At 53.9% G+C, this 22,349-nt stretch overlaps 1 protein-coding gene across 1 annotated transcript; it reads left to right on the forward strand.

The window, feature by feature from the left end:
* The first annotated feature begins 1,961 nt into the window (after positions 1-1,961).
* On the forward strand, positions 1,962-21,233 carry prune (prune exopolyphosphatase). The gene is made up of 9 exons (XM_072461259.1): positions 1,962-2,191; positions 5,995-6,120; positions 6,200-6,402; positions 12,130-12,311; positions 14,576-14,734; positions 15,256-15,350; positions 16,954-17,112; positions 19,548-19,638; positions 20,746-21,233. The coding sequence occupies exons 1-9, from the start codon at positions 2,153-2,155 to the stop codon at positions 20,931-20,933; spliced, it is 1,242 nt and encodes a 413-aa protein (XP_072317360.1). The 5' UTR covers positions 1,962-2,152; the 3' UTR covers positions 20,934-21,233.
* Positions 21,234-22,349: the final 1,116 nt, after the last annotated feature.

The raw sequence follows: 22,349 nt of genomic DNA on the forward strand, positions 1-22,349 counted from the left end.
GATGGGTGGGGTTACCATGGGTGGGTGGGGTTAACATGGGTGGGTGGGGTTAACATGGGTGGGTGGGGTTAACATAGGTGGGTGGGGTTAACATGGATGGGTGGGGTTACCATGGGTGGGTGGGGTTTACATGGGTGGGTGGGGTTAACATGGATGGGTGGGGTTTACATGGGTGGGTGGGGTTAACATGGATGGGTGGGGTTACCATGGGTGGGTGGGGTTTACATGGGTGGGTGGGGTTAACATGGATGGGTGGGGTTACCATGGGTGGGTGGGGTTAACATGGGTGGGTGGGGTTAACATGGGTGGGTGGGGTTAACATGGATGGGTGGGGTTACCATTGGTGGGTGGGGTCACCATTGGTGGGTGGGGTTAACATGGGTGGGTGGGGTTAACATGGGTGGGTGGGGTTTACATGGGTGGGTGGGGTTAACATGGATGGGTGGGGTTACCATGGGTGGGTGGGGTTAACATGGGTGGGTGGGGTTAACATGGGTGGGTGGGGTTAACATAGGTGGGTGGGGTTAACATGGGTGGGTGGGGTTTACATGGGTGGGTGGGGTTAACATGGGTGGGTGGGGTTAACATGGGTGGGTGGGGTTTACATGGGTGGGTGGGGTTAACATGGGTGGGTGGGGTTTACATGGGTGGGTGGGGTTAACATGAGTGGGTGGGGTTTACATGGGTGGGTGGGGTTAACATGGGTGGGTGGGGTTAACATGGGTGGGTGGGGTTTACATGGGTGGGTGGGGTTAACATAGGTGGGTGGGGTTAACATGGGTGGGGTTACCATGGGTGGGTGGGGTTTACATGGGTGGGTGGGGTTAACATGGCTGGGTGGGGTTAACATGGGTGGGTGGGGTTAACATGGGTGGGTGGGGTTTACATGGGTGGGTGGGGTTAACGTGGGTGGGTGGGGTTAACATGAGTGGGTGGGGTTAACATGGGTGGGTGGGGTTAACATGGATGGGTGGGGTTACCATGGGTGGGTGGGGTTAACATGGGTGGGTGGGGTTAACATGGGTGGGTGGGGTTAACATGGGTGGGTGGGGTTTACATGGGTGGGTGGGGTTAACATAGGTGGGTGGGGTTAACATGGGTGGGTGGGGTTTACATGGGTGGGTGGGGTGGACTCATTTAGTCTGACGTAGTCGTCTTGTTGAAGCCACGTTTCAGTTAGAGCTGAAGATCTATGTTATAGTCACTAATTAATTCATTAACTAAGAGCGATTTGGAGGAAATTGCTCTAATGTTTAGCAGTCCACATTTTACGTGTTTATTCATTTGTGTATTTGTGTCATTTGTGATTGTTATTTTCCTTAAGTTATTTGGTCTGAGCCTGAAATAGTTTTTCTGAGATGTGACTTTTTGGCATTATTTGTACGAGGGACACGAGGGACACGAGGGACACACACAGTCTCTATCTGTCTTGAATCTGAACACTTCACATGTGACAGAGCGGGCAGGAGTTCAGCGACAGAGGAGCGTCTTGAACTGCTGCTCTGCACCTGGGGCTCATCCCTAGATGGTCACTTAACATGTTCCATGTCTCATGTCCCATGTCCCATGTTCCATGTCCCATGTCCCATGTCCCATGTTCCATGTCCCATGGAACTTGTCCCATGTCCCATGTCCCATGGAGCCAATGATAAAAGAATCTATATCAAATAAAAAGGCGCGTTAAAGAAAAACAATTTTAATCTACTAAAGGATAAAATTAAAAATAGGCTTATTATTGACACAAAATGTACATTTCAATTTACAGATGTGGTGCAGAAAGTGAACAGTATATATATATATATATATATATATATATATATATATATATATATATATATAGTATTTGTAGTTCTGTCCGTGTTTCTGTAGCTCGGAGGATGCAGTGCTCTCAGTTGGACTCGGGGCGGCACTGTGCAGAGCTGTAGCCGCTGATGACGCTCCTCCGGTGGCCTGACCTTTCACCTCGTCCCGCTGTCATGTGCGGAGCCTCTGTTAACGGTTAACCGGAGAGTTCAGCTGCAGCGGCGAGAACTGCAGCGGAGGCACCGGAGGACGAGGCGCCGTGAACCCGGAGGACGAGGCGCCGTGAACCCGGAGGACGAGGCGCCGTGAACCCGGAGGACGAGGCGCCGTGAACCCGGAGGACGAGCAGATGGAGGAGTTTCTGACGAGAAGCCGCGGAGTAGCGCTGGTAACGGACACGCACCTACAGCGCCACACGGGACATGGGACACGCACCTACAGCGCCACACGGGACATGGGACACGGGACACGCACCTACAGCTCCACACGGGACATGGGACACGCACCTACAGCTCCACACGGGACATGGGACACGCACCTACAGCTCCACACGGGACATGGGACACGCACCTACAGCGCCACACGGGACACGGACACGCACCTACAGCTCCACACGGGACATGGGACACGCACCTACAGCGCCACACGGGACACGGACACGCACCTACAGCTCCACACGGGACATGGGACACGCACCTACAGCGCCACACGGGACATGGGACACGCACCTACAGCGCCACACGGGACATGGGACACGCACCTACAGCGCCACACGGGACACGGACACGCACCTACAGCTCCACACGGGACATGGGACACGCACCTACAGCGCCACACGGGACATGGGACACGCACCTACAGCGCCACACGGGACACGGACACGCACCTACAGCGCCACACGGGACACGGACACGCACCTACAGCTCCACACGGGACACGCACCTACAGCGCCACACGGGACACGGACACGCACCTACAGCTCCACACGGGACATGGGACACGCACCTACAGCGCCACACGGGACACGGACACGCACCTACAGCTCCACACGGGACATGGGACACGCACCTACAGCGCCACACGGGACACGGACACGCACCTACAGCTCCACACGGGACATGGGACACGCACCTACAGCGCCACACGGGACACGGACACGCACCTACAGCTCCACACGGGACATGGGACACGCACCTACAGCGCCACACGGGACACGGACACGCACCTACAGCGCCACACGGGACATGGGACACGCACCTACAGCTCCACACGGGACATGGGACACGCACCTACAGCTCCACACGGGACATGGGACACGCACCTACAGCGCCACACGGGACACGCACCCACAGCGCCACACGGGACACGCACCTACAGCGCCACACGGGACACGCACCTACAGCGCCACACGGGACACGCACCTACAGCACCACACGGGACACGGACACAAACCTACAGCTCCACACGGGACACGCACCTACAGCGCCACACAGGACACGGACACGCACCTACAGCGCCACACGGGACACGGACACGCACCTACAGCTCCACACGGGACATGGGACACGCACCTACAGCTCCACACGGGACATGGGACACGCACCTACAGCGCCACACGGGACATGGGACACGCACCTACAGCTCCACACGGGACATGGGACACGCACCTACAGCTCCACACGGGACATGGGACACGCACCTACAGCTCCACACGGGACACGCACCTACAGCGCCACACGGGACACGCACCTACAGCGCCACACGGGACACGCACCCACGGGACACGCACCCACAGCGCCACACGGGACACGCACCTACAGCGCCACACGGGACACGCACCTACAGCGCCACACGGGACACGCACCTACAGCACCACACGGGACACGGACACAAACCTACAGCTCCACACGGGACACGCACCTACAGCGCCACACGGGACACGCACCTACAGCGCCACACGGGACACGCACCTACAGCGCCACACGGGACACGCACCTACAGCGCCACACGGGACACGGGCACAAACCTACAGCTCCACACGGGACACGCACCTACAGCGCCACACGGGACACGCACCTACAGCGCCACACGAGACACGGACACGCACCTACAGCGCCACACGGGACATGGGACACGCACCTACAGCGCCACACGGGACCTACAGCGCCACACGGGACACGCACCTACAGCGCCACACGGGACACGCACCTACAGCGCCAAACGGGACACGCACCTACAGCGCCACACGGGACACGCACCTACAGCGCCACACGGGACACGCACCTACAGCGCCACACGGGACACGCACCTACAGCACCACACGGGACACGGACACAAACCTACAGCTCCACACGGGACACGCACCTACAGCGCCACACGGCACACGCACCTACAGCGCCACACGGCACACGCACCTACAGCGCCACACGGGACACGCACCTACAGCGCCACACGGGACACGCACCTACAGCGCCACACGGGACACGCACCTACAGCGCCACACGGGACACGGACACAAACCTACAGCTCCACACCGGACACGCACCTAGAGCGCCACACGGGACATGGGACACGCACCTACAGCGCCACACGGCACACGCACCTACAGCGCCACACGGGACACGCACCTACAGCGCCACACGGGACACGCACCTACAGCGCCACACGGGACACGCACCTACAGCACCACACGGGACACGGACACAAACCTACAGCTCCACACGGGACACGCACCTACAGCGCCACACGGACACAAACCTACAGCTCTACACGGGACACGGACACAAACCTACAGCTCCACACGGGACACGGACACAAACCTACAGCTCCACACGGGACACGCACCTACAGCGCCACACGGGACACGCACCTACAGCGCCACACGGGACATGGGACACGCACCTACAGCGCCACACGGGACACGCACCTACAGCGCCACACGGGACACGCACCTACAGCGCCACACGGGACACGCACCTACAGCGCCACACGGGACACGCACCTACAGCGCCACACGGGACACGCACCTACAGCGCCACACGGGACACGCACCTACAGCGCCACACGGGACACGCACCTACAGCGCCACACGGGACACGCACCTACAGCGCCACACGGGACACGCACCTACAGCACCACACGGGACACGGACACAAACCTACAGCTCCACACGGGACACACACCTACAGCGCCACACGGGACACGGACACGCACCTACAGCTCCACACGGGACATGGGACACGCACCTACAGCGCCACACGGGACACGCACCTACAGCGCCACACGGGACACGCACCTACAGCGCCACACGCACCTACAGCGCCACACGGGACACGGACACGCACTTACAGCGCCACACGGGACACGACACGCACCTACAGCGCCACACAGGACACGGACACAAACTTACAGCTCCACACGGGACACGCACCTACAGCGCCACACGGGACACGGACACAAACCTACAGCTCCACACGGGACACGCACCTACAGCGCCACACGGGACACGCACCTACAGCGCCACACGGGACATGGGACACGCACCTACAGCGCCACACGGGACACGCACCTACAGCACCACACGGGACACGCACCTACAGCGCCACACGGGACACGCACCTACAGCACCACACGGGACACGGACACAAACCTACAGCTCCACACGGGACACGCACCTACAGCGCCACACGGGACACGGACACAAACCTACAGCTCCACACGGGACACGGACACAAACCTACAGCTCCACACGGGACACGGACACAAACCTACAGCTCCACACGGGACACGCACCTACAGCGCCACACGGAACACGGACACGCACCTACAGCGCCACACGGGACACGGACACGCACCTACAGCGCCACACGGGACATGGGACACGCACCTACAGCGCCACACGGCACACGCACCTACAGCGCCACACGGCACACGCACCTACAGCGCCACACGGCACACGCACCTACAGCGCCACACGGGACACGCACCTACAGCGCCACACGGGACACGGACACAAACCTACAGCTCCACATGGGACATGCACCTACAGCGCCACACGGGACACGGACACGCACCTACAGCGCCACACGGGACACAAACCTACAGGGGCGGCTGCAGACAGTTCCTCTCGGGGGCCCCTCTCTGTGGCACTGGGTTCAGACCTGGTTCAGACTTGACCTTTCTCTCTTTCAGCCTGGTCCTGGTTCTGGTTCTGGTTCTGGTTCTGGTTCTGGTCTGGTCCATGTGGTTCTGGGAAATGAAGCCTGTGACATGGACTCAATGGTCTGTGCTTTGGTCTACGCTTACTTCCTCCACAAGGTAATGAACCGGTTCAGATCCTCTTCTGAGGATCCACGTTAAACTGGTTCAGATCCCGTTAGATCTCTCTCTCTCACAGACTGAAGGGGGCGGGGCCTCGGTGGTTCCCGTCATGAACATTCCGGAACAAGATCTGGTTCTAAGGTCGGACGCTCTGGTTCTTCTCACAAAGAGCGGTTTGAGTCGGGATCTGCTCGTGTTCCGGGACCAACTGGATCTGAGGCGACTCCAGAGAGAACGAAGACTGAGACTGACCCTGGTGGACCACAACGTTCTACCAGAGTGAGAACACGCTAGAACAGAGAACACGCTAGAACAGAGAACACGCTAGAACAGAGGAGAACACGCTAGAACAGAGGAGAACACGCTAGAACAGAGGAGAACACGCTAGAACAGAGGAGAACACGCTAGAACAGAGGAGAACACGCTAGAACAGAGGAGAACACGCTAGAACAGAGGAGAACACGCTAGAACAGAGGAACACGCTAGAACAGAGGAACACGCTAGAACAGGAACAGAGGAGAACACGCTAGAACAGAGAACACGCTAGAACAGAGAACACGCTAGAACAGAGGAGAACACGCTAGAACAGAGGCTCTAGAACAGAGGAGAACACGCTAGAACAGAGGAGAACACGCTAGAACAGAGGAGAACACGCTAGAACAGAGGAGAACACGCTAGAACAGAGGAGAACACGCTAGAACAGAGGAACACGCTAGAACAGAGGAACACGCTAGAACAGGAACAGAGGAGGAGAACACGCTAGAACAGAGAACACGCTAGAACAGAGAACACGCTAGAACAGAGAACACGCTAGAACAGAGAACACGCTAGAACAGAGGACACGCTAGAACAGAGGACACGCTAGAACAGAGAACACGCTAGAACAGAGAACACGCTAGAACAGAGGAGAACACGCTAGAACAGAGGAGAACACGCTAGAACAAAGGAACACGCTAGAACAGAGGAACACGCTAGAACAGGAACAGAGGAGAACACGCTAGAACAGAGAACACGCTAGAACAGAGAACACGCTAGAACAGAGGAGAACACGCTAGAACAGAGAACACGCTAGAACAGAGAACACGCTAGAACAGAGAACACGCTAGAACAGAGGAGAACACGCTAGAACAGAGGAGAACACGCTAGAACAGAGGAGAACACGCTAGAACAGAGGAACACGCTAGAACAGAGAACACGCTAGAACAGAGAACACGCTAGAACAGAGAACACGCTAGAACAGAGGAGAACACGCTAGAACAGAGAACACGCTAGAACAGAGAACACGCTAGAACAGAGAACACGCTAGAACAGAGAACACGCTAGAACAGAGAACACGCTAGAACAGAGAACACGCTAGAACAGAGAACACGCTAGAACAGAGGAGAACACGCTAGAACAGAGGAACACGCTAGAACAGAGGAACACGCTAGAACAGGAACAGAGGAGGAGAACACGCTAGAACAGAGAACACGCTAGAACAGAGAACACGCTAGAATAGAGGAGAACACGCTAGAATAGAGGAGAACATGCTAGAACAGGAACAGAGGAGGAGAACACGCTAGAACAGAGGAGGAGAACGCGCTAGAACAGAGGAGGAGAACGCGCTAGAACAGAGGAGGAGAACGCGCTAGAACAGAGGAGGAGAACGCGCTAGAACAGAGGAGGAGAACGCGCTAGAACAGAGGAGAACACGCTAGAACAGAGGAGAACACGCTAGAACAGAGGAACACGCTAGAACAGAGGAACACGCTAGAACAGGAACAGAGGAGGAGAACACGCTAGAACAGAACACGCTAGAACAGAGAACACGCTAGAACAGAGAACACGCTAGAACAGAACACGCTAGAACAGAGAACACGCTAGAACAGGAACAGAGGAGGAGAACACGCTGGAACAGAGGAGGAGAACGCGCTGGAACAGAGGAGGAGAACGCGCTGGAACAGAGGAGGAGAACGCGCTGGAACAGAGGAGGAGAACGCGCTGGAACAGAGGAGGAGAACGCGCTGGAACAGAGGAGGAGAACGCGCTAGAACAGAGGAGGAGAACGCGCTAGAACAGAGGAGGAGAACGCGCTGGAACAGAGGAGGAGAACGCGCCGGAACAGAGGAGGAGAACGCGCCGGAACAGAGGAGGAGAACGCGCCGGAACAGAGGAGGAGAACGCGCCGGAACAGAGGAGGAGAACGCGCCGGAACAGAGGAGGAGAACGCGCCGGAACAGAGGAGGAGAACGCGCCGGAACAGAGGAGGAGAACGCGCCGGAACAGAGGAGGAGAACGCGCCGGAACAGAGGAGGAGAACGCGCCGGAACAGAGGAGGAGAACGCGCCGGAACAGAGGAGGAGAACGCGCCGGAACAGGAACAGAGGAGGAGAACGCGCTAGACCAGTGGAGAACACGCTAGAACAGGAACAGAGGAGGAGAACGCGCTAGAACAGAGGAGGAGAACACGCTAGAACAGGAACAGAGGAGGAGAACGCGCTAGAACAGAGGAGGAGAACGCGCTAGAACAGAGGAGGAGAACGCGCTAGAACAGAGGAGGAGAACGCGCTAGAACAGAGGAGGAGAACGCGCTGGAACAGAGGAGGAGAACGCGCTGGAACAGAGGAGGAGAACGCGCTGGAACAGAGGAACAGAACGCGCTGGAACAGAGGAACAGAACGCGCTGGAACAGTGGAGAACACGCTAGAACAGGAACAGAGGAGGAGAAGACGCTAGAACAGTGGAGAACACGCTAGAACAGGAACAGAGGAGGAGAAGACGCTAGAACAGTGGAGAACACGCTAGAACAGGAACAGAGGAGGAGAAGACGCTAGAACAGTGGAGAACACGCTAGAACAGGAACAGAGGAGGAGAACACGCTAGAACAGTGGAGAACACGCTAGAACAGGAACAGAGGAGGAGAACACGCTAGAACAGAGGAGGAGAACACGCTAGAACAGAGGAGGAGAACGCGCTGGAACAGAGGAGGAGAACGCGCTAGAACAGAGGAGGAGAACGCGCTAGAACAGAGGAGGAGAACGCGCTAGAACAGAGGAGGAGAACGCGCTAGAACAGAGGAGGAGAACGCGCTAGAACAGAGGAGGAGAACGCGCTAGAACAGAGGAGGAGAACGCGCTAGAACAGAGGAGGAGAACGCGCTAGAACAGAGGAGGAGAACGCGCTAGAACAGAGGAGGAGAACGCGCTAGAACAGAGGAGGAGAACGCGCTAGAACAGAGGAGGAGAACGCGCTAGAACAGAGGAGGAGAACGCGCTAGAACAGAGGAGGAGAACGCGCTAGAACAGAGGAGGAGAACGCGCTAGAACAGGGGAGGAGAACGCGCTAGAACAGGGGAGGAGAACGCGCTAGAACAGGGGAGGAGAACGCGCTAGAACAGGGGAGGAGAACGCGCTAGAACAGGGGAGGAGAACGCGCTAGAACAGGGGAGGAGAACGCGCTAGAACAGGGGAGGAGAACGCGCTAGAACAGAGGAGAACACGCTAGAACAGAGGAGAACACGCTAGAACAGGAACAGAGGAGGAGAACACGCTAGAACAGAGAACACGCTAGAACAGGAACAGAGGAGGAGAACACGCTAGAACAGAGAACACGCTAGAACAGAGAACACGCTAGAACAGAGAACACGCTAGAACAGAGAACACGCTAGAACAGAGAACACGCTAGAACAGAGAACACGCTAGAACAGAGAACACGCTAGAACAGAGAACACGCTAGAACAGAGAACACGCTAGAACAGAGAACACGCTAGAACAGAGAACACGCTAGAACAGAGAACACGCTAGAACAGAGAACACGCTAGAACAGAGAACACGCTAGAAAAGAGAACACGCTAGAACAGAGAACACGCTAGAACAGAGAACACGCTAGAACAGAGAACACGCTAGAACAGAACACGCTAGAACAGAACACGCTAGAACAGAACACGCTAGAACAGAACACGCTAGAACAGAGGAGAACACGCTAGAACAGAGGAACATGCTGGAACAGAGGAGGAGAACGCGCTAGAACAGAGGAGGAGAACGCGCTAGAACAGAGGAGGAGAACGCGCTAGAACAGAGGAGGAGAACGCGCTAGAACAGTGGAGAACACGCTAGAACAGGAACAGAGGAGGAGAACACGCTAGAACAGTGGAGAACACGCTAGAACAGGAACAGTGGAGGAGAACACGCTAGAACAGAGGAGGAGAACGCGCTAGAACAGAGGAGGAGAACGCGCTAGAACAGAGGAGGAGAACGCGCTAGAACAGAGGAGGAGAACGCGCTAGAACAGAGGAACAGAACGCGCTAGAACAGAGGAACAGAACGCGCTAGAACAGGGGAGGAGAACGCGCTAGAACAGGGGAGGAGAACGCGCTAGAACAGGGGAGGAGAACGCGCTAGAACAGAGGAGGAGAACGCGCTAGAACAGAGGAGAACACGCTAGAACAGGAACAGAGGAGGAGAACACGCTAGAACAGAGAACACGCTAGAACAGAGAATACGCTAGAACAGAGAACACGCTAGAACAGAGAACACGCTAGAACAGAGAACACGCTAGAACAGAGAACACGCTAGAACAGAGAACACGCTAGAACAGAGAACACGCTAGAACAGAGAACACGCTAGAACAGAGAACACGCTAGAACAGAGAACACGCTAGAACAGAGAACACGCTAGAACAGAGAACACGCTAGAACAGAGAACACGACGCTAGAATAGAGGAGAACGCGCTAGAATAGAGGAGAACGCGCTAGAATAGAGGAGAACACGCTAGAATAGAGGAGAACGCGCTAGAATAGAGGAGAACGCGCTAGAATAGAGGAGAACGCGCTGGAACAGAGGAGGAGAACGCGCTAGAACAGTGGAGAACACGCTAGAACAGGAACAGAGGAGGAGAACACGCTAGAACAGTGGAGAACACGCTAGAACAGGAACAGTGGAGGAGAACACGCTAGAACAGAGGAGGAGAACGCGCTAGAACAGAGGAGGAGAACGCGCTAGAACAGAGGAGGAGAACGCGCTAGAACAGAGGAGGAGAACGCGCTAGAACAGAGGAACAGAACGCGCTAGAACAGAGGAACAGAACGCGCTAGAACAGAGGAGGAGAACGCGCTAGAACAGGGGAGGAGAACGCGCTAGAACAGAGGAGAACGCGCTAGAACAGAGGAGAACACGCTAGAACAGGAACAGAGGAGGAGAACACGCTAGAACAGAGAACACGCTAGAACAGAGAACACGCTAGAACAGAGAACACGCTAGAACAGAGAACACGCTAGAACAGAGAACACGCTAGAACAGAGGAGAACACGCTAGAACAGAGGAGAACACGCTAGAACAGAGGAGAACACGCTAGAATAGAGGAGAACGCGCTAGAATAGAGGAGAACACGCTAGAATAGAGGAGAACGCGCTAGAATAGAGGAGAACGCGCTAGAATAGAGGAGAACGCGCTGGAACAGAGGAGGAGAACGCGCTGGAACAGAGGAGGAGAACGCGCTGGAACAGAGGAGGAGAACGCGCTAGAACAGAGGAGGAGAACGCGCTAGAACAGAGGAGGAGAACGCGCTAGAACAGAGGAGGAGAACGCGCTAGAACAGAGGAGGAGAACGCGCTAGAACAGAGGAGGAGAACGCGCCAGAACAGAGGAGGAGAACGCGCCAGAACAGAGGAGGAGAACGCGCCAGAACAGAGGAGGAGAACGCGCCAGAACAGAGGAGGAGAACGCGCCAGAACAGAGGAGGAGAACGCGCCAGAACAGAGGAGGAGAACGCGCCAGAACAGAGGAGGAGAACGCGCCAGAACAGAGGAGGAGAACGCGCCAGAACAGAGGAGGAGAACGCGCCAGAACAGAGGAGGAGAACGCGCCAGAACAGAGGAGGAGAACGCGCCAGAACAGAGGAGGAGAACGCGCCAGAACAGAGGAGGAGAACGCGCTAGAACAGAGGAGAACGCGCTAGAACAGAGGAGAACACGCTAGAACAGTGGAGAACACGCTAGAACAGAGGAGAACTGTGTCATTCTGTGTGCAGTTCTGACAACGACCTGGAGGAGGCGGTGGTGGAGGTCATCGACCATCACAGACTGGAGCGAGTCACTTCCTGTCCCGTTGCCGTGGAGATGGTGGGCTCGTGTGCGACGCTGGTGGCAGAGCGAGTCTTGCAGAAGGCGCCGCAGCTGCTGGACGATCCCCAGATCACCACACTGCTCTATGGTGAGTCACGGCAACAGGCCACACCCCCCCAAAGCCACAGCCAATAGGCGGCCCGCGGGCTAACTCCGGACCCCCAAGCAATATGGCCTGAGGCCCAATTTCCCATAATTTAAAACATTTACATTTCCCATTGTCTAGTTTATTACGTTGCACATATTTCAATGCCCAGTGTGGCGGGGCGGGGCTTGTGCGGGGCGGGGCTGGGGCGGGGCGGGGGCATGATCCTCTGCATGTGGCCGAGTGACAACCGTGTTTGTCCTTGTTATGACCCCAAAAGGGGCTTAAACATATTTGGAATGACACTGGAGACAAAAGCAAATGTAAAGGATTTTATTAAGATTTCACATTAAAATAAATACTGACTTTTCAAACCCCGGGCCCAAAAATATAACCAGAGTTGCAACAGAAACATGGACCTGGTGGGCCAGGCTCCATCAAACCCGGACCTGCTGCTGCACTGGGACGGTTTGCAGCCGAGTGTGAAGCGTCTGGGATGAGAATCAGCTCCAAATCAGAGGCCATAGTTCTCGACTGGAAAAAAGTGGCTTGTCCTCTCCAGGTGGGTGGGGGGTCCTTGTCCTCTCCAGGTGGGTGGGGGGTCCTTGTCCTCTCCAGGTGGGTGGGGGGTCCTTGTCCTCTCCAGGTGGGTGGGGGGTCCTTGTCCTCTCCAGGTGGGTGGGGGGGTCCTTGTCCTCTCCAGGTGGGTGGGGGGTCCTTGTCCTCTCCAGGTGGGTGGGGAGTCCTTGTCCTCTCCAGGTGGGTGGGGGGTCCTTGTCCTCTCCAGGTGGGTGGGGGGGTCCTTGTCCTCTCCAGGTGGGTGGGGGGTCCTTGTCCTCTCCAGGTGGGTGGGGGGTCCTTGTCCTCTCCAGGTGGGTGGGGGGTCCTTGTCCTCTCCAGGTGGGTGGGGGGTCCTTGTCCTCTCCAGGTGGGTGGGGGGTCCTTGTCCCAAGTGGAGGAGTTCAAGTATCTCGGGGGCGTGTTCATGAGTGAATGAAGGATGGAGCCTGTGATTGACAGTTGGATCGGTGCAGCAGCTGCATCGACTGTTGTGGTGAAGAGGGAGCTGAGTCCAAAGACAAAGCTCTGGATTTACCGGTCGCTCTACGTTCTGACCTCACCTATGGTCATGAGCTTTGGGTAGTGACCGAAAGGGCAAGATCGCAGATACAAGCGGTCGAAATGAGTTTCCTCCACCGTGTGGCTGGGCGCTCCCTTAGAGATAAGATGAGGAGCTTGGCCACATGGGGGGAGCTCGGAGAAGAGCCGCTGCTCCTCCAGCTGAGGTGGCTCGGGCATCTGTTCCCTCCCTGGGCCCCTCCCTCGGGAGGTGTTTCAGGCATGTCCCACTGGGAAGAGGCCCCGGGGAAGACCCAGGACACGCTGGAGAGACTATGTCTCTCGGCTGGCCTGGGAACGCCTCGGGATCCCCCCGGAGGAGTTGGAGGAATTGTCTGGGGAGAGGGAAGTCTGGGACCCCCTGCTCAGACTGCTGCCCCCGCGACCCGGGAGGGGGGATGATGAGGCGTGCCTGTGATTATGACGCGGTCTTGTAGACACCGCCCGTCAGTTTGGAGATTGGAGGAAGGAGATAGTCTGTACTAAAGCTAAAAACTGAATCAATCACAAAAACACTCTGGACACATATGAAGCACAAATAGCAATGTAAGAAGGTTAAAAGCTCTGAAAAGTCTATTTTGCATGTTATGGGACCTTTTAAAGGCACCAGGGGCCGGGCCCGGGGGCCGGGGGCCAATCTAATACCAAACTGAAAAGATCATTAAACAAGAAACGAAACAGACAAAATATGTGAATAGAAAAAATAGGGAGGAAAAGTGCTCAAACCGAACAGTTCCAGAAGTGAAATGTGATGACAGTTTAGGGCCTAGTTTAGGGCCTGGGTTTAGGGCCTGGGTTTAGGGCCTGGGTTTAGGGCCTGGGTTTAGGGCCTGGTTTCAGGGCCTGGTTTAGGGCCTGGTTTTAGGGCCTGGGTTTAGGGCCTGGTTTAGGGCCTGGGTTTAGGGCCTGGGTTTAGGGCCTGGGTTTAGGGCCTGGGTTTAGGGCCTGGGTTTTAGGGCCTGGTTTCAGGGCCTGGTTTTAGGGCCTGGGTTTAGGGCCTGGTTTTAGGGCCTGGGTTTAGGGCCTGGTTTTAGGGCCTGGTTTTAGTCATTTTTAGTTCTTTTTTACAGCTGCAACGATGAATCAAGTAAATTGAGTAATATTTTTATTGCCTCAATGACTCATTTAATTCACTTTTTCCCCCACAGGGACCATCCTGGTGGACTGTGTGGACTTGGTGCCTGAGGCGGGGAAAGTGACTCCCAAAGACTTGGACGTAATTCTTCAGCTTCAGACCAAAGTCCAGACTCTGCCCCAAAGAACTGAGCTGTTCTCAGAGCTGCAGGAGGCCAAGTTCAACGTGAGTGGTAAGAGCAGCTTTAGTCCTGCTTTAGTCCTGCTTTAGACCTGCTTTAGTCCTGCTTTAGACCTGCTTTAGTCCTGCTTTAGACCTGCTTTAGTCCTGCTTTAGTCCTGCTTTAGACCTGCTTTAGTCCTGCTTTAGTCCTGCTTTAGTCCTGCTTTAGACCTGCTTTAGACCTGCTTTAGTCCTGCTTTAGTCCTACTTTAGTCCTGCTTTAGACCTGCTTTAGACCTGCTTTAGTCCTGCTTTAGACCTGCTTTAGTCCTGCTTTAGACCTGCTTTAGTCCTGCTTTAGTCCTGCTTTAGACCTGCTTTAGTCCTGCTTTAGTCCTGCTTTAGTCCTGCTTTGGACCTGTTTTAGTCCTGCTTTAGTCCTGCTTTAGTCCTGCTTTAGTCCTGCTTTAGTCCTGCTTTGGACCTGTTTTAGTCCTGCTTTAGTCCTGCTTTAGTCCTGCTTTGGACCTGTTTTAGTCCTGCTTTAGTCCTGCTTTAGACCTGCTTTAGTCCTGGTCCTGGATGTTTCAGGTCTAAACTTGGAGCAGATGTTGAAGAAGGATCTTAAGTCTGTGTCTGGACCCGACCTTCACCTCGGCATCAGTGTCCTCTATCGCCCCCTTCAGGTAAAAGAGCTCTAAAGACACACCTGAGTGTTATAAAGCTCTAAAGACACACCTCAGAGTGTTATAAAGCTCTAAAGACACACCTCTGAGTGTTATAAAGCTCTAAAGACACACCTCAGAGTGTTATAAAGCTCTAAAGACACACCTCTGAGTGTTATAAAGCTCTAAAGACACACCTCTGAGTGTTATAAAGCTCTAAAGACACACCTCTGAGTGTTATAAAGCTCTAAAGACACACCTCTGAGTGTTATAAAGCTCTAAAGACACACCTCTGAGTGTTATAAAGCTCTAAAGACACACCTCTGAGTGTTATAAAGCTCTAAAGACACACCTCTGAGTGTTATAAAGCTCTAAAGACACACTTACTCCTTTTATATTAATCAACTTTTAACTTGGCACTCGAAGGAATTATAGATTTTTTGGTGAGTAAAATGTCTCATTTCCTGTTGTCGTGAACATGGAGTAGTTCTTCCACTTGTCAATCATTCCCTGCGTGCTACTGCACACCTGCAGCCTGGTTCCCATTGCAGCACGTTTCCATGGTTACACATGTGTGGTTGATATGTCGATATGTTCAGTTACGATACAAACATGACAAAGAGAAAGACTCAGAGCTCAGAAGAGACGAGATGATGATGCGATCGCGCTAATGAACAAGGCGGAGCTGTAGAGGCTGTGGAGGCGGGGCTGTGGAGGTGGGGCTGTGGAGGCGGGGCTGTGGAGGCGGGGCTGTAGAGGAGGCGGGGCTGTAGAGGAGGCGGGGCTGTAGAGGCGGGGCTGTAGAGGCGGGGCTGTAGAGGCGGGGCTGTAGAGGAGGGGCTGTAGAGGCGGGGCTGTAGAGGCGGGGCTGTAGAGGCGGGGCTGTAGAGGCGGGGCTGTAGAGGCGGGGCTGTAGAGGCGGGGCTGTAGAGGAGGCGGGGCTGTAGAGGCGGGGCTGTAGAGGCGGGGCTGTAGAGGCGGGGCTGTAGAGGCGGGGCTGTAGAGGCGGGGCTGTAGAGGAGGCGGGGCTGTAGAGGCGGGGCTGTAGAGGCGGGGCTGTAGAGGCGGGGCTGTAGAGGCGGGGCTGTAGAGGCGGGGCTGTAGAGGAGGGGCTGTAGAGGCGGGGCTGTAGAGGCGGGGCTGTAGAGGCGGGGCTGTAGAGGCGGGGCTGTAGAGGAGGCGGGGCTGTAGAGGCGGGGCTGTAGAGGCGGGGCTGTAGAGGCGGGGCTGTAGAGGCGGGGCTGTAGAGGCGGGGCTGTAGAGGCGGGGCTGTAGAGGCGGGGCTGTAGAGGAGGGGCTGTAGAGGCGGGGCTGTAGAGGCGGGGCTGTAGAGGCGGGGCTGTAGAGGCGGGGCTGTAGAGGCGGGGCTGTAGAGGAGGGGCTGTAGAGGCGGGGCTGTAGAGGCGGGGCTGTAGAGGCGGGGCTGTAGAGGCGGGGCTGTAGAGGCGGGGCTGTAGAGGAGGCGGAGCTGTAGAGGAGGCGGGGCTGTAGAGGCGGGGCTGTAGAGGCGGAGCTGTAGAGGCGGAGCTGTAGAGGAGGCGGGGCTAACAGTCGCTGATTTCTCAAATCTGCAATAAATCCACTTTTATTCCTTTAAAGCTCAAATCTATTGTTTCTTGTTAAGCACTTCCTGGATGGGCGGGCCCTGGAGGCGGAGCTTTCAGCCTTCAGTCAGAGGATGGGATTTGATTTACTCCTGCTCATGTCAATCTCCTTCAGTGCTACACAACAACCAATCAGAGAGCTTGGAGTATTCAGCATCAGCCAGCCAATCAGAGAGCAGGTAAGTCTCCCACAGTCTAGTCTCGGGGCGAGTCTCGGGGCGAGGGGCGGGGCTTGTCTCGGGGCGAGAGTCTCGGGGCGAGAGTCTCGGTGCGGGGCGAGGGGCGGGGCGAGTCTCGGGGCGGGGCGAGTCTCGGTCTAGTCTCGGGGTGATTTATTTATTTATATTCAAAGGATATATATAAATATATAAAGGACTAATTAACCAGACTAACAGTTAAAGGTCAGGTTAAGGTTAAAGGTCAGGTTAAGGTTAAAGGTCAGGTTAAGGTTAAAGGTCAGGTTAAGGTTAAAGGTCAGGTTAAGGTTAAAGGTCAGGGTTAAGGTTGTAGAAAAAGCTTCAGTTGTTTCATCTGGACTCAGAAAGAATAGACGTTTCGACTTCATCCAAGAGTCATTGTCAATGAGAGAATTTAGATCGAGAACTCCGATATTAATACTGTTCTGTGGTAAGCCCCGCCCATTGGGCGGAGCCTTCCTGAAGAGGAAAGAGTTGTTTGTTTCAACAGAAACTCCCCCTTGTATCTACCGAGCCTCTTCAACCCTTTAATGGACTCTTAGTCTCCCCTTTGTCTTTGTGAGACCCTGGCTCACCCTGAGGACCTGAGGACATCTAAATGTCCTGGTCCTCTCCCTCTCCAGGGGTTCAGGATCCCATTGTAGACCACAGGAAGATTGAACCTTAGACCTCCGTTTCTGTTTAAAGAAGGTTTTTTTTTTTTTTTTTTAACAAAAATAGCTTCTTTAACTCGTCTTTCAAACCATCTTTTCTCCTGCTTCAAACCTTCTGTGGTCCTGGACGCCAGTGTCTTCTGTGGACCTGAACTCCAGTGTCTTCTGTGGTCCTGAACTCCAGTGTCTTCTGTGGTCCTGGACGCCAGTGTCTTCTGTGGTCCTGAACTCCAGTGTCTTCTGTGGTCCTGAACTCCAGTGTCTTCTGTGGTCCTGAACTCCAGTGTCTTCTGTGGTCCTGAACTCCAGTGTCTTCTGTTGTCCTGAACTAGTATTTCTTCTGTGCTGATAGAGCCTCTTGTGCAGAGGCTGTTTTGTCTCACCTATGTACCGTTCTTTACAGCTTTCTTCACTGCATTGGACAGAATAAACTACATTGCTCTGTTTTTGAGTCGGCAACTTGTCCTTTGGGTGAACCAGTTTTTGTCTTAAAGTGTTTCCTGGTTTAAAATAAACAGGGACTTCGTGTTGTCTAAAAATTCTCTGCAGTTTTTCCGACAGGCCAGACACATAAGGGATAGAAACACCCTTCCTTCTCTGTTCAGTTTCCCTTTTGTCCTGCTTCTTGGTTCTCTTCACTCTGTTGAGAGCCCAAGCGGGGTAACCACAGGCTGAGAGGGCATTTCACACATGTTTTTCCTCTTTCTTCTTGCCCTCTGAGCTGGTGGACACCTCTCGTCCTCTGAGCTGGTGGACACCTCTCGTCCTCTGAGCTGGTGGACACCTCTCGTCCTCTGAGCTGGTGGACACCTCTCGTCCTCTGAGCTGGTGGACACCTCTCGTCCTCTGAGCTGGTCGACACCTCTCGTCCTCTGAGCTGGTGGACACCTCTCGTCCTCTGAGCTGGTGGACACCTCTCGTCCTCTGAGCTGGTGGACACCTCTTGTCCTCTGAGCTGGTGGACACCTCTTGTCCTCTGAGCTGGTGGACACCTCTCGTCCTCTGAGCTGGTGGACACCTCTTGTCCTCTGTGTTGTGAGGTTCTGATCACAGCTTGTGCTGTAGTGGGTGGTTGGAACCAAAGAGCAGATACTGGTCCGTGTGTGTAGGTTTCATATATACTTCTATTTGGAGTTTCCCGTCCTCTCCTCTGATCGTGGAACAATCAAGAAAGGCCAAGCGATTCTCCTTAGGGTCTTCTCTTGTAAACCTGATATGTGGGTCCACAGCATTGATGTGATCAGAGAAGGTTTCCAACTCTTGTTTCCTGTGGTCTACAATGGGATCCTGAACCCCTGGAGAGGGAAAGGACCAGGACATTTAGATGTCCTCAGGTCCTCAGGGTGAGCCAGGGTCTCACAAAGACAAAGGGGAGACTAAGAGTCCATTAAAGGACTGAAGAGGCTCAGTAGATACAAAGAGGGTAAGTGTCTGTTGAAACAAACAACTCTTTCCTCTTCAGGAGGCTCCGCCCAATGGGCGGGGCTTACCACAGAACAGTATAAATATTGGAAGGTTAGGGTTAAGTGTTAAAGGTCAGGGTTGAAGGTTAGGGTTAATGGTTAACGGTTAGGGTTAAGGGTTAAAGGATAGGGTAACCCTTTATGTTGATCTTGGGGTCTTAAAGTAGTTCCGCTCGCCACAGTTTCCCGTGTTTTCAATTAAATATGTAAGTTTAACGAATTATCGAGGCAGTAAAGTCATAATCAAAGCTTTTTTGTAATGGAATGACCATTTACTCGAGTACTCAAACTCTTTCTTCAGGTGAGTCTTTACCTGGAACAAGCAGAAAGCCCCGCCCTCGAACTTCGACCAATCAGCTGCGTCCATCCGCACATCACCGCCTTTCACCAAGGTACAATGTCCTGATGCTTTCAGTACAAACTATATTTAAAGTTCAAAGTTCTTCAGGGAAAGTAGCTATGACATGGAAAATGAGGGAAGAAGCCAGATGCCCTGGAAAATATATATGTTCTTTGCATTGCTGGATTATTGGAAATCAAATTCTCAACTGCTGTAAAAAGTAAAACAACATTTGGCATCTGTTAACCTGCTCCACATGACCTCTGCCTCACGTGACCTCTGCGTCACATGACCTCTGCCTCACGTGACCTCTGCCTCACGTGACCTCTGCCTCACGTGACCTCTGCCTCACGTGACCTCTACCTGACGTGACCTCTGCCTCACGTGACCTCTACCTGACGTGACCTCTGCCTCACGTGACCTCTGCCTCACGTGACCTCTGCCTCACGTGGAGCTCAGCGACAGAGCGGGCAGGAGCTCAGCGACAGAAGAGCGTCTTACACTGCTGCTCTGCACCCGGGGCTCATCCACTTTAGGCGACTAAGACCATAGGTCAGATTCTGAACTAATAGGGATGAACCCTCTGAAGTGGGAGGGGCCATCCCTGCGTATGAGCCTGAACTTTCCACAAAACACACAAGACTACGTTGTTTTGAGGCTTCATCTGGACGAGCAGCTGTTCAGTTCAGCTTTGATCCCATTGGACCAGAAAATATGACGTCGTAGAAAAAGTTTCAGTTTATCGTCTGGTCTCACATTTCGACTCTCATCCAAGAGTTATTCTCAATCTGAGAAGAGTCTGGGAACTCAGATATTTATCCTACTCAGGAGGCCCTGCCCACTGGGCGGGACCTCCTGATAAAGGGATTGTTTATGACACTAGCGGCTAGGCTAGGTTAGCGCTAGAGAAAGAGGGCGTGTGGGTGCGACTGAGAGAGGCTCAGTAGAATGAGGAACAGAATATTCTCACAGGAAGTGAAGTCTTCATCTTATTATACAAATGCTATAGAAACAGTAGTAATGTGTTTAGTAGATGCTGTGATTTAAAAAAACTAAAATGTCATATTAAAGTCCAGGAAACTGACCCTCAAAGGAACAAGACGCGTTCAGAGGACAAGAACTTGACAAATAATGCTTTTTTCAACCGCTTTGTTTCCAGGCAACAGCGTGGCATCGAGGAAGAAGCTGCTGCCGCTGCTGAAGGACTTTGTGAAGGACGTGACGTGGAGCGCTCAGGAGCTACAGGTTCCTCCCACTCCGGTCAACAGTCTGGTGGAAGGATGTCCTCTGGACCAGGGCCTGAACCTGACAGAGCTGCAGACCAGACTCAGCCTGGACCGGGACTGAGTCCAGGACCGGGACTGAGTCCAGGACCGGGACTGAGTCCAGGACCGGGACTGAGTCCAGGACCGGGAGTGGTGTATGACATCATTAGTATGACATCATTAGTATGACATCATTAGTATGACATCATTAGTATGACATACTAATGAAAATCAAGAAAACCCGACCTTAAACATTTTATTTTGAAATCCAGGTCGGTCGAGTTACAGGAAACACACTTTTTACTGTTTCATTGGACTTTGTGTTTGTTAAATAAAGGATTCAAGAATGGCATCGATGCAGCTGAAGTTATGAACTAAATGTAAATGAAAGTGAATTATATTTTGTGAATGTGAAATTACATCGTTATAATGTTGTACAATGTGTAATAAAGTCTTTCAACAGCATTTAATGATCCAAGGCATGATACATGAGGCATGAGACATGAGGCATCAGACATGAGACGTGAGATATGAGACATGAGACAGACATAAGGCTTGAGACATGAGACAGACATGAGGCATGAGACATGAGACATGAAGCATGAGACATGAAACATGAGACATGAGGCATGAGGAATGAGACATGAGGCATGAGGCATGAGACATGAGACAGGCATGAGACATGAGGTATCAGACATGAGACATGAGGCATGAGACATGAGGCATGAGACATGAGACAGGCATGAGACATGAGGTATCAGACATGAGACATGAGGCATGAGACATGAGGCATGAGACATGAGACATGAGGCATCAGACACGAGACATGAGGAATGAGACATGAGGCATGAGACATGAGACAGGCATGAGACATGAGTTATCAGACATGAGACATGAGGCATCATACATGAGACATGAGACATGAGGCATGAGACATGAGGCATGAGACATGAGGCATGAGACATGAGACATGAGACAGACATGAGGCATGAGACATGAGACATGAAACAGACATAAGGCATGAGACATGAGACAGACATGAGGCATGAGACATGAGACATGAAGCATGAGACATGAGGCATGAGGCTTGAGGCATGAGACATGAGGCATGCCTCAGGCATCAGACATGAGACATGAGGCATGAGACATGAGACATGAGGCATGAGACATGAGACATGAGACAGGCATGAGACATGAGGCATCAGACATGAGACATGAGACATGAGGCATGAGGCATCAGACATGAGACATGAGGCATGAGACATGAGACAGACATGAGGCTTGAGACATGAGGCATGATGCATGAGACATGATACATGAGACAGACATGAGGCATGAGACATGAGACATGAAACAGACATAAGGCATGAGACATGAGACAGACATGAGGCATGAGACATGAGACATGAAGCATGAGACATGAGGCATGAGACATGAGACATGAGACATGAGACATGAGGCATGAGACATGAGACATGAGACATGAGACAGGCATGAG

The sequence above is a fragment of the Eucyclogobius newberryi genome, unplaced genomic scaffold (genome assembly GCF_026437365.1).
Source record: "Eucyclogobius newberryi isolate DKJ021-1_F unplaced genomic scaffold, fEucNew1.0.hap1 SCAF_3, whole genome shotgun sequence".
NCBI classification, from domain to species: Eukaryota; Metazoa; Chordata; class Actinopteri; order Gobiiformes; family Gobiidae; genus Eucyclogobius; species Eucyclogobius newberryi.